Source organism: Idiotropiscis lumnitzeri, chromosome 6, assembly GCF_059441095.1.
Source record: "Idiotropiscis lumnitzeri isolate Australia: NSW breed Sydney's pygmy pipehorse chromosome 6, RoL_Ilum_1.0, whole genome shotgun sequence".
NCBI classification, from domain to species: Eukaryota; Metazoa; Chordata; class Actinopteri; order Syngnathiformes; family Syngnathidae; genus Idiotropiscis; species Idiotropiscis lumnitzeri.
The window spans coordinates 9,318,177-9,330,109 of record NC_142396.1 but is presented as its reverse complement, the minus strand read 5'-3'; the positions used below and the strand labels follow the sequence as shown (position 1 = coordinate 9,330,109).

The 11,933-nt window shown below is 42.1% G+C and overlaps 1 protein-coding gene across 3 annotated transcripts in view; it reads left to right on the top strand.

Annotated features, from left to right (window-relative positions):
• Window positions 1-246: 246 nt before the first annotated feature.
• The window catches only part of otud7a (OTU deubiquitinase 7A), a 28,157-nt gene continuing 16,470 nt past the window's right edge, over window positions 247-11,933 (top strand). For all 3 annotated transcript variants that reach the window (XR_015844149.1, XM_088299432.1, XM_088299431.1), the window contains exons 1-3: window positions 247-402; window positions 8,012-8,138; window positions 10,532-10,685. Coding sequence is in view for 2 of the 3 variants with exons in the window: in XM_088299432.1 (XP_088155558.1) it covers window positions 10,601-10,685 (85 nt within the window). In the remaining variant the exon portion in view is untranslated. The remainder of the gene's footprint in view (window positions 403-8,011; window positions 8,139-10,531; window positions 10,686-11,933) is intronic.

Below are 11,933 nucleotides of genomic sequence, written 5' to 3'. Positions count from 1 at the left end.
TTCGCAAGATCATCGCTTTGTTTAGGAGCTAAGCCACAAATAAACCCACTGCATTGGTTCGGGAGTCCGAAGTTGAGATTTGTTTTTACTCAGGCACTACAGCGGCCTCTCGCGGGCTTTTGGGTCCTCACTCGCTTAACGGGCCCGCGCGCGCGTCCGCCTGGTACGAGCGTACGTGCGTGCGTGCTCCCGAGCTCCCGGCCGGCAGCCTACGTCACGCGGCTGCCGGAGGGGGCGTGGCTTACGGCCACTGCAGCGGAGGAATATGTCATGGGGATGAGCGAGTGCGAGAGAGAAAGACACCGAGAGGTGGGAGGGAGACGGCCGGCTAGGAATTAACGGTTCGCCAAGAGGTCTGCACTGAAAACGTTACGATGGGGAGTAATGACTGACGGAAGAACGGTAAGTCATGGTTTTCATTTTTAGAGGGGATTCCCCCCCTCCTCACAGCGCGACAGGCCCCGCGTCTACGACTTCTTCCGTGCCGATCGAGCACAATAGGTTAGCACTGCGGACAGGTGCACCTGTCTTCTCCATGTACGTGGACGTGCTTGAATGGCGTTCAACTTTAGCTACGGTATAGCTTTTCTTTTGAGGCTCGAGGCGCAAAACATCCGAGGCCAGACATCACGACGAGTGGTGGCGATGCAACGTAAAGCGGTGGCGAAGAGTTAAACACTGCCAACATGAATGTGAGGCTATGTGCTTAGTCACAAATAGCTTTTGTGGCACACAGTAGCAATGTGCACGTACATGTGACAGCCGGCTGTATTTTGGGATGCTGGCCCGTTTTATAACCGTTAGACAATTTAGCTCAGCGAACCTGTGTAGCCTACGTACAGGTCATCAATCACTCTTTTTTTTCTGGGACACATAATTTAACATGGATATTGATGATAATCATAATCATACATAGTTTAAGTAAGACTAGACCAATGCAATACAGTTCAGTAGTGTGATGTACATTTGCTTCATCAATGGCCTGGTTTATGGTGTCTCTTATCAATGAATGCCTACAGTTATGACGAAGCCACTATTTTTTGTTGTCGTTTTTTAACTTTGCATTTATGTCATGTCTACCATTCACCCATGTGAGAGTGACAAACACTGAAAAGAAAAAATCTCAGTCTTCTTTGCGCTTATGTTTACCACTCATTTATCCGACAAAGCGAAAACAGAACCACAAAGCCAAGGCGAGCTTGTGGGTGCCAGGCTAAGCCGTGCCATGCCGTCTCCTACAGACGGCTTCACTGAAGAGAGGGCACTTGGCACCCGATCAGTTACCACTGTGAATTCCGTTCCTGTCAGCGACATTTAGCTGCACAAAATCAGAACCGAGATGACGGTTGGTGTTGAACTCAGCTGGGCTTTCATGTCACTCATGGCAGCGCTTGGACAATGCACAGTCACATTCCTTTGCAAACATCCCTGCCAACTGCCCACTACCTCCAGTACCTTACCAAAGAATTCCCCCATTATGACGTGTAATTGTGAAGAAAAGAACACACAAGCTTTGCTTCCCGTAATAAAAAGCACCTGACGGCAATACAATAAAATCTACAAAGTTTAAACCTTCAGAGGCGTCAAAATGAGTCAAGAGACTTGTGTAATCACTGTCCAATCACTGCCCTTCTTTAAAGTGGACCCTGTTCTTCAGACATCCATACAGGTGGTGAGGCCATGTCAAGTGTCTTCTTTCATGCTGTGATGTCATCTCGGGGCAGCTGAGGGGCTTTTGTCACAATGTTAGGCAGGGGAGAAGGGAGAAGTACAATTGTCATAAAACAGAACAACACTGAACGACGTGGCCGAAACCGACTGAACTTTTGCGAAGCGTGCTTGGTTCGCCAACCTATTTTCATGAGTGGCCGATGGACAGGCGGGCAGTCAGTGAATGGGGCAATTGAACATGGCCCACAGTGTCTCAAAATCTTCCTTGGGGCCATCCACTTCTTCCTTGACAGTCATGCGATGTTTTTGTGGTTCAATAAAAAATATGAAATCAAATAATACAGTATATTTTAGACAGGGTTTGGAATCTAGTACAAGATTGCAGTGTGTCTGTCGTTGTGTGATACAGAATTGCTTGCGTGCTGAAGAGAGTCATATTTTTGCGATGGTCGAGTTGAGTCCCATTGGGCTGTGTTGCTCGGTGTGCGGCAAGCCTTTGGGTATAGTTTGTTTCCCCCATCTGTTAGATTAATTGGTGAAGTGTGCGCGTGGCAATGAAACAATTTTTGTTGCAATAATTGTAGCCCGAAAGAGAAAGCCGTAAAAGTTTGCTTTTTTTTTTTTTAACCTGATCTCCCAAAATATCTTGGAAGTCAAAATCCTCTTTTATATCCAATACGTAGTTGGTTTAAATCCAGGATCAAGTCTTTTAAAGATGATTTTCATTATCATTCCCTCATACTGAGTACTGTTTTAATTATGAAAGTATAAAATGATCGGAAAATCCTGGGACCACTTCTGGAATGTCAAAATTGTCTGACGATAATGTGGATTTAAAGGGATATCATGCCGTTTTAACAAGATCAGGCTCTTCTTTGCCACCTGTGCCTGTGCGGCTTTGACATTTTGATGACTTCATATCAGGCTTTTGTGTGATATTTATCATGAGATACTGTCCTGGCAGACGACAGATCCTCATTTGAGGTGCATTGCTGCACTGTTGATCGCTCCTATTATTATGTAGAGCTGTTAATGGTTTATGGTGTTGTAATAAACCCTTCATTGTCACATGTATTGATCGATATGAATTTTTATGTCAACCAAGGCTGGTTTTACTGTTGAAGCTTTTCAGTTAGAGCATTTTAAGCCGTCTTGTTTTTCCAGCTGTGCGTAAGTTCCAAAGCTTTATACGGAGCACCCTGCAAAACAGAATCCATCGCAGGTTGTGTACATTGTATTTTTAAAATGTCAGAATATGACGGTAGACATCAGCTTACTTCTATAGGACCTCAGTTCCGTGAGCACAAAAAACGAAAGGTGCCGAAAGGATGTGTGGTTGATTCTACAGATCCCACTGATATTAGTCCTGAAAGCAGGGTAGTTGCCGGAGACGTCCGCTTTTGTAGCATGTTCCCGCGAGGCTAAGCGGAAACCCCTCTCCAAATCAAACAGAACACGGTCGCACTGGGTACCCTTGGTGGATCAATTCAGACTCATGAAAAACCACAGTTGGTCATTTTCTTTCACTCTCAAAAGGAGGTCTGACCTCCTTTTCTCTGCAAAAAAAAAAAAAAGCCCTTCTGGAAACTCTCCATTTTGTCTTTCTGATTCTTTCTACTGAAGGAGGCACGAAAGGACATGCAGGCTCGAATCAGTTGTTCAGCTGTTGCTCATTCTCGATTTTAAGTAGCGTAAACAAAGGCGCTGCTCTCTGCGGCTGTCTCACCGAATTCTTATCAAACAAATGAATGACATATTGATGAGTAACGGCAGTAACTATGCACTCTGTAAATTCAGTAAGACTGCGCCCTTCTCTGTCAACAACTGAAGCAAAGGAGAGGAAATTGCAAATGACTTTAAGTCAACAGGGAGAGGAGCTGAAAGCAGTGTTTTCAACTGTTGTCACCCTCGCACCCGCATTTGCCCATCGTCGCGAAATTGCGACCCACTTTTAGAGGCATTAAGAACAATTAAGACTAATGTATTTTTCAAAAATAGCTCTTGAAAACATGTATTTTTAAACTCAAGGAAACATGCTTAGATAGTCAAAGTGCCTCTCAGATCACTTTTATTAAGAAACGAAAGATGAACATGACAACTGCATGTCCTGTGCAAAAATGAATGTGCAAGAAGTAAATGGCACACAATTTCGCTTTTCTAAGGCCCAGATCTCTTCTTTTTAGGGGCGCTACATCAATGGTTGATTCTTTTTAGGAATTGAAGGATACAGATAAGTGTTTATGTAACATTTTCAAAAGTTTGAATCGTTGAGCTATAAAAACTCCAATGGTTATGTGAGGTGCTGTTTAAATGCAGCTGTGAGTTGCGTTTGCTCGTTTGATTTTCATCTCTAATGCTTTTCAAATGAGTTTGATGAAGAAATATTTCCCCAGCCAGGTTGACCATATATCGAGGGCTGAGCTGCGCTCTTTGTTTGCGGTGCACTTAAAATGTCCAGTGTAGTGATGGACATAGACAATGGAAATACTTTCAGATTCCAAAAACTAAGTTAGAATGTTTCTAATGCATTCCTGTCAAAATAGTTTTAGAATGAACATAATTCTGAAAATTGAATATTTCGTTGACGTTCAAGTGCTTTTGCTTTTGCGGATCAGGAAAAAAGAATGAACACCAAACAACAATTTCTGGTGGTCATTTGAAGACCATGTCAACATTTTTATGCGAACACCTTTTTAGATATTTCAACGTAGAAGGGTTTCTCAAATTGCGGACCGTATTATACACAAGTACCCAAAAAAAAAAGGTGATTTTTGTTGGGGCGTATTCTAAACGGGTGCATGTTAGTCACAGAGTTTTGCCGTACATAACCTATTTCCCTTTTCCATTGTCCCGTAGCTACTCTGCTCGCCGCAGCATTGACCTCATATGCTATTACTGGCTGCTAATTGGTTAAGCAGACTGTGTCATTGTCACATTTGAGGATAGTTCGGCGAAAATGAAATGCATGGTGACGCTATTTGACAATTTTCTCTGCTTGAGCTCCAGGAAGGCAGGTATTATTCTCCGCTCTCTCTACTTTGCTACAGTGGTCCATTTTCCCGCTGTCCTCAATCAATCTCATAAAATTGGTGTCCATACACGAGTCCAAACCAGTGTGAGCAATCTTCGTGTCAACTGAGCAATTTTGGTCGCAAGTGAACTCTGAAGGATTCTTGGTCAACATTTGCAAGGAAAACCACCTTAGAAACTAAAAAAAAAAAAATACTGCTTTTACTGAACATTTTTTTTCTCTTCCTTTTTGGAAGTTTTTCAAATGGCTCGAAGCATGTGAGTCTTCTGCTCTGAAGGTTCTTCACTCTTGGTACCAGTTATGCGCGTGTGACACTGGGTCAGAAAGGGCCCGGTCCAGAAAGCAGGTTTCAGTTGCCGTGATAGCAGAGCTGGAGGGCCTGACATTTAAAGGAGGTTATGAACTTGCCCTGTGCCACCTCCGCAACCACGGCTTTGTTTTGGTTGAAGGCCGCACACGCAGCTGAGCCGAACATTTGACTTGACCAGACGCTCGCTTGTACCAAATCATAGCTGCTTCGTTTACACGTGGTGTAGATAAACACTGCTTTTATGTTCACCGGGTCAGTCGTGTGCTTCCTTTTGTAGAGCAGCATCGATTGAAACATAGCTCAGGTATTTGCGTTCCAATAACAAGTGCCGGCTCTATGCAAAATCTTGCTGCGCTGGCAGTGTGCAGCGTGGCAATGAGAAAAGTGTAAAGTGACATTATTGCTTCCTGCAGCATTTTTCACCCAGCATGTGAAGCATGGGAGTCTAGACTTTTAAAGGCCCGGGACTTGTAAAGCAGGGCAGCAGTGTCACATCTGTGTAATGATATTTGCAAATGGATCAAAATGACTGCGCCCTTCTGGCTGCTGCCTTTTCTGAGGATCCCCCTGGCCGCGAGCCGATAAGCAGCTGTCTGTGACTCCTCATTTTGCCGAACAGCAAAAGCTTTGTGTTGAGAGGGTGTGGTGGATTTTTAGGTTGTATCAATTCATCGAATCTATCGATGGGGAAATAATTTTTTGTGTTGTGTTTTTTTTTTTTTTTTTTTTTTTTTTGTATTTTTACAAATTTAAATATTATTAGGCAATGGAAAATGTTGTTATCATTGTTAAGACAGTTCATTATAGCTTCGGTACAAAAGAAAATACGTATACTTCGTGGATCTTAGACATTTTAGACATTAGTCCTTTTTTTTGTATCAATCTAAAATTTTGTATGTGCGTTTTAACAAAATGCGCACATGAGCATTTTATAATCTGAGCGCTTTTGTTAACATGACACGTATAGTGCTAGTTTGTCCTTCCATCATGTGTTGTGACATACTGCAATCATTGTATGTTACTCACCAACCTTTTTGAAACTCATTAAATTACTAGTTTGGTCATAGTTTTCCCAATTAAAAGCAGATGTTTGCAAGTGTCTTCCTTTGATTAGGCGTGAAAGATAATCAGTCTGCTTTTATGAAGAACCTCAGAAATCAGAGAATAATTTAATAATAATAACCAATTCCTGTCGAGAGGCTGAAATTAGTTGATTTGGCCAATTTACAATGGCTTTAAACAATGACTTGATTATTAAAATAGTTGTTGAATAATTTGATAATCATTTGGTTGTTGATTAATGGATTAATTTTGACACCTCTATTTATGATTACTACGAGGTGATTCGCATGGTACTGTATGTGTGCTTATACAGTAGTCGCAATAGAGGCAGTCGTGATGTACACGAAATAGAAATTTCCGTTTCGCTAGGAAATTGCGAGTGCGCTTGTGACGTTAATCATGATATTTTATTTATTCTTTTACAGTCAAAGGAACATGCTAAAGGGAAGCAGTTTCACCTTTGAGTTTGTCTGACGGGTTTTGTAGCAGCCAGCAGAAGGCAAATAATGCATTAAAGATCAAATAATATCACAAACAAAGCTTATAAAAGCCGCTGTATGTATTGTTTCTTTAATTAGAGTGAAGCTGATTTGAAAACGTACTTCAACTATAACGAGAATGTGTTAGCACAGAACTCCATGTATGGTGCATGTATCTCCCTATAATGGAAGCGAAGGCGTTCAAGTGTGAGTCCAGCTTCCCTCCCACCTGCTGCATATCTGCGTTACACGTGGGTGACTATTAACTCACCCTGCCGCTGTATCATGGCCATGTAAGCGGTGCATGTACAATCATAGAAAAACAGCAGGTGGTTCATCTCCATATTAAATGTCAGGAAAGTAGAACTGGTTCCTCTTTTTTTTTTTTCCTGATTGCATTTTCCATATGAGGACGTATTGTGTACTTGAAGTGACGAGTGAGTCTTGTGAGCTTCCAGTAGTGCTCAATTAAGTGTCAAAATGTCCTGGAAAAACATATTAAGAGTTTGGTGTTTTTATTTTGATGTGCAATGCAAGTGAGCCGAAGTAAAAATAGCACAACTTGAAGCTCCCAGATCAGGAGGTGGCACGTTAGCAATGGAGCAATTTTGTGACTTCATTGTGGTGAATAATAAATGAGTTAATGCTGTCACCCAAGTGTGGTGCACCTCAGCGCAAAGTAAGAGCATGACGCTAGTTCGCTGCTAGGTAAGATATTTGCCACAGAGTTCCTAAAGTGCTTGTGTTATGACCGCAAGATGAAGACGACGGAGGTTGCTGGAGTGGAAATTATTAAGTTAATACCGCCAATATTTTTAGTTTAGACAGATTGCTTTTTAAAAAGCTGCAACAGATGAGCACTGATACAAGTATGGCCTCATTTTTGTTACTCAATATATGAAGTCATTTATTGACGTGAGACTTGAAGCCTGAAGTAGTTTGAGCAACTTCCAACGTAAGAACATATTCAAATCCAGATAAACTGACGGGGTGAATATTTCTCTGATTTTGGAGTTGTTTTTCTTTTCCACCTGTCAATCTATCCCAATTCATCATATGACATCTGCTGGTTGTGTGCCTCACCTTCTCTGCTTTTAGCAGCGTCAGCAAGTTGACACAATGTTGTGTATAAGCAAAGATGATAAGGATAGTTTTGCACTTTCTCAACCAGGTTTGTGCTCATTTCACACACGCGTCTGCATTTCATTGAGAGACTCTGCCTGTGCACAAGGACAGTTAGGTGAGCAGAATAAGTGTTTTCTGTTCATCTTAGAATGTGATTTTTGCAAGGCGGTAGAACTCCCTATGTGACTCAAATGACAGTCCGGTAAGTAGAAGCAATACGATGAGCTCATTCAATAGAAGTGTGATTCCGTTTAGTGTCTCAGTTAATCCGAAACTAACCGTCGATCCTTTGGTTTCAGTGGATAACCTCCTGTTTGATTGTTTGGTTTTCAGGGTTTTCTGCATCCCCACTGTCTTCCTTTCACCGACCTGTGAAGCCATGGACTAGAGCTTTGTCTGGTCCTGACAGTCCCACGGTCATGTGATGGCGTCACATCAAATCTCTGCAAAAATACAGAAAGTAAGTATGAAATATATATATATATAAAGTGGAAGTGCGCAATATTTGTGTTTTTATTATTGATAAATTTCGTGGAATATAAAAAATTAGATGTTGGCCGCATCCGTAAGCCACCTTGATACCATCTCGTAGTAAAAACACATGAGTCTCTTTGGTCAGCCAAACACTTGATGCTACATTAGTCTGTAAGATGGAAAAATAGTTCATGTAATATTGACTGGGCACTGCATTAGGTACATCTGCACAACCTAATAACATTTAATATTTATTAGAAACATTATAATTCAGTTTCCACAACAGTTGTATGGTTTTTTTTTTAATTACATTTATGGTGACTATAATATAATAATATAATAGCCCTTCTTTTTCTAGTTGTGCAGTTTTGCTCTTGCTAACTCTGCTATCAGTGGAACGTAGCCCAATTGCAAACCCAGCCTGTCTCTTCTTTTCTTTTCTTCAAGTCGAATTAATGGCCACTTTAGGTCCTATGTGTGAATTTATCACAGAGGAAATATTGCAATTAACTTCTTCTGTAGTTCATTTTCTAACGCTTTATGTGAGACAAGCACAAGTGTAAAAAATGATTTAACTGGATGGGTGACTCCCGCCCACATAAATTCATGTCAGATAGAAACCATGTAGTCGGCTGTTTCTGAGTCACTGTTACCTCCCACGTGGGTGGAGGGGGGGGGGGGGGGTGTAGGGAGCGCTGATGTGGACATGACTGCACTTAAAGGAAAAGATGAGCTTACATACAAGTGCTTGCTCCTTCTGTCTTGCCCCTCGTCATGATACCTAAAAGCTACACATCCTGCCTGTATAGCGTCGTTGGGATTCTTCTAATATAATATAATATAATATAATACTTTCTTGCCACAAAATTATTACTCACTCTAGAAAGATAAATTCTACCTTTACATTTTTTGGAATTGCTTAGTATTCCAATTTCCCTCAAGGGTCCCATAAAAGGTGAGTATTTTATTTTTTTTCTTGTACATTTGTATTTTAATAGTACGGAAGAGGATTAGGTCATAGTTGGGATCCTAATACATTTTTTTTTTAATTCAATAATTCAGTGGGATGACACGGCTTGAAAGTCAACCCATAAATGTTCTTTGCAATACTATGCTGTATGCGCCAGAACTCCAGCTCTAGTCCTAACACGGCATTCTGATTAATATTGCATTTTTGAAATATGACTTAAGCAGCAAAATCCATCCGTTTTTATCCATCTCAGGGGGCGGCCATTTTGCCTCCTGCTGTCGGCAACTGTCATCATAGTTGCTCAGGGCTCCGGTAATGACGGCTCAATTTGTCAACGTCACATGACCAAACTCGGGAAAATGTCGGCTCGGACGAGAGGTGAAACTTCTTCTAAGACGATCAGAAAAGTCCAGTTTCAGTCCATTCAAAGTCCCGACAATGAAATGACCTGAATGAATGAGAATATTCTCGAGCACACTCAATCACTCACTCACTCACTACTACAACACAGCGCAAATGGCTGGCTGTAACTAGGTCAGCCAAACTATTGTACGTCCTAATTGCATGTTTGACTCATTAAAAATTCACGGTGATAAAGAGCACAACATAAGTCAAGCAGCTCTTGAGAGCCTACGGTAGCTGAGAGGACATTACAAAACCAAGATGCTTCTGTTTGTGTGGGGTTACAAATGTCATGTTGTACTCTTTAATGCAGATGACCCACAAGAACTGAACGGCTGCCGGGAGGGGCGTGGGGGGGGGGGGGGATCTCCATTGGGCGCTTCTCGGGTCAAAGCCACAGGCCTTGGCAGTTCTGCACACAGAGATCCGCTATTGGTTCTGTCAACCTGTGGGTGTTTGTTTCTTTGCTGCTGTTGCTCGGGGCTGCTCTCTGACCCCACCCCCCCTCCAACACACACACACACACACACACACATGGCTTCTTCCCGAGGAATGAAAGTTATCCATGAACTCATTCATTCCGTGGAACGAGGGAGTGAATGCATCTCATTAGTGTTGTTTGTGACCCAGTCTATTGACCAAAAGAAATTAGTGGCTGTGTTTCTTGGACATAAACATGCTTTCTCCTAGTAAACAGTAGCACTGAAGTGGTTTAAGATGCTCGATTCCCGCCACAGAGGCAGGAAGAGAGTTTGCATTGTTGCGATTACAGGCAGTGGGCCAGAGGCTTTGGAAACAGGCAGGTGTGTCCTGGATACGACCCTTGGCTGCGGCACTGTTGATATTACATCAGTGCGGCTGGGTGTTATGTTATGACTGTGAGGAAGATGAGGAGGAGCGCCACTTGCACTCGTTTGACCCAGGCTCATGTTGGGACGCAAAAAGTTTTCTCTTGAGTGCTTGTTTTGAAACACTTTTTCTCTTTCTTTTTTTTTTTCTTTTCTCAGATGAGAACGTGAAGGCTGGCGTCCACCAAGGCCTCCGCTGCTCCGTGGGCAGCGCACACACATGATCACATGACTCTGGACATGGACGCGGTCCTGTCAGACTTTGTTCGGTCCACAGGGGCAGAACCGGGTCTGGCAAGAGACCTGCTGGAAGGTAAGCGGCTACTGCTACTAACTGCACTAAAAAGGGATGGTTGGTGTGTTTGATCATCTGCTCTTGATGCGGGCTGGTTTCTGCGATTAAGAATGGAGAGAAAAAGGGTGGAAAGGAAGGAGAACAGAAACAAAATGAGGGAGGGCAGGACAGCAGCTCACGACCAGGAGCCTGCTCGCTGATTTAGAAGTGGCTGTGACGTTTTCACAAGAGCGTTCCCAAGAGACTGCTTTGTGTCCATTCACTGGGTTGCATTGAGGAGCACTGTGCTCCTGGCATGTAAGCTTAACTCACTTAGCCACATTGAACAAAACAAAACACCGGAGTGCAAAAGTTCACGAGCCAACAGAATTATAGTCGGCGGTTAGCAAGATTGGAGCCCGTGTCCTGTGTAAATAGAAATTTAGATCAAACCTCGAGGATTGTATTGGAATAAATATAACGTTTGTTTCTCTTTGTATGTGCTGTAGCTGGTGTCTAATGCTCTATTGTTTCTTCTGTTGTGCACCTTTCACAAAGAAATGTTAAAACATGAAATGATTAGATATTGTTTATTTAATTTTATTTTAAGATGCTATTGATGGCCTGACGTCTGTGCAGGCAATGTGGGTTAAATTCCCACTCAGTGTCAGTGTGAATGATTGTCTATATCATTTGTCTACACATCTTTTTGTACAAAAATGCAATTCAAAGTGCTTTGCAAGAGTCAAAACCTATACCCTCACCCTACCACCATTAGCCGAGGATATAGACACGCCCACAACCAGGTTATGGTGTAGTCCACCTTTCGACCGGATTCTGCTGAAATAGATTCAGCATACTGACTTCTTTGTTGTTATTTTCAATTTCTTTCTTTACTACACATGATTGGGCCCAAGTCCACAACGTCAGTATTAGAGGTTTGTTGTCCTCACTTATTGACAACTCTGAACTAGTCTTGGGTGAATTATTGAATGTGTGCACCTGTTGGTCACACATGGATATTAAACTGATGACTTAAGCCCAGCAAAACGACATTGTTATATTGTGCAATATGGGTTATTGTACATATAAATAATATTCTCTCTATCTCTATCTCTGTCTAGGTTAGTCGGTAGATTATTTGGACTTGGACATTTTAAATGTAACTCACATGCTGGAAATGTGTGGGCATCCCTGCCTTAAAGAATTCAATCTGAAAGCCAATGATGGTTAAATCAGAGCAGCTGTGCTACGATTTACATTTAATTCGATTCATTAGCTAATCGA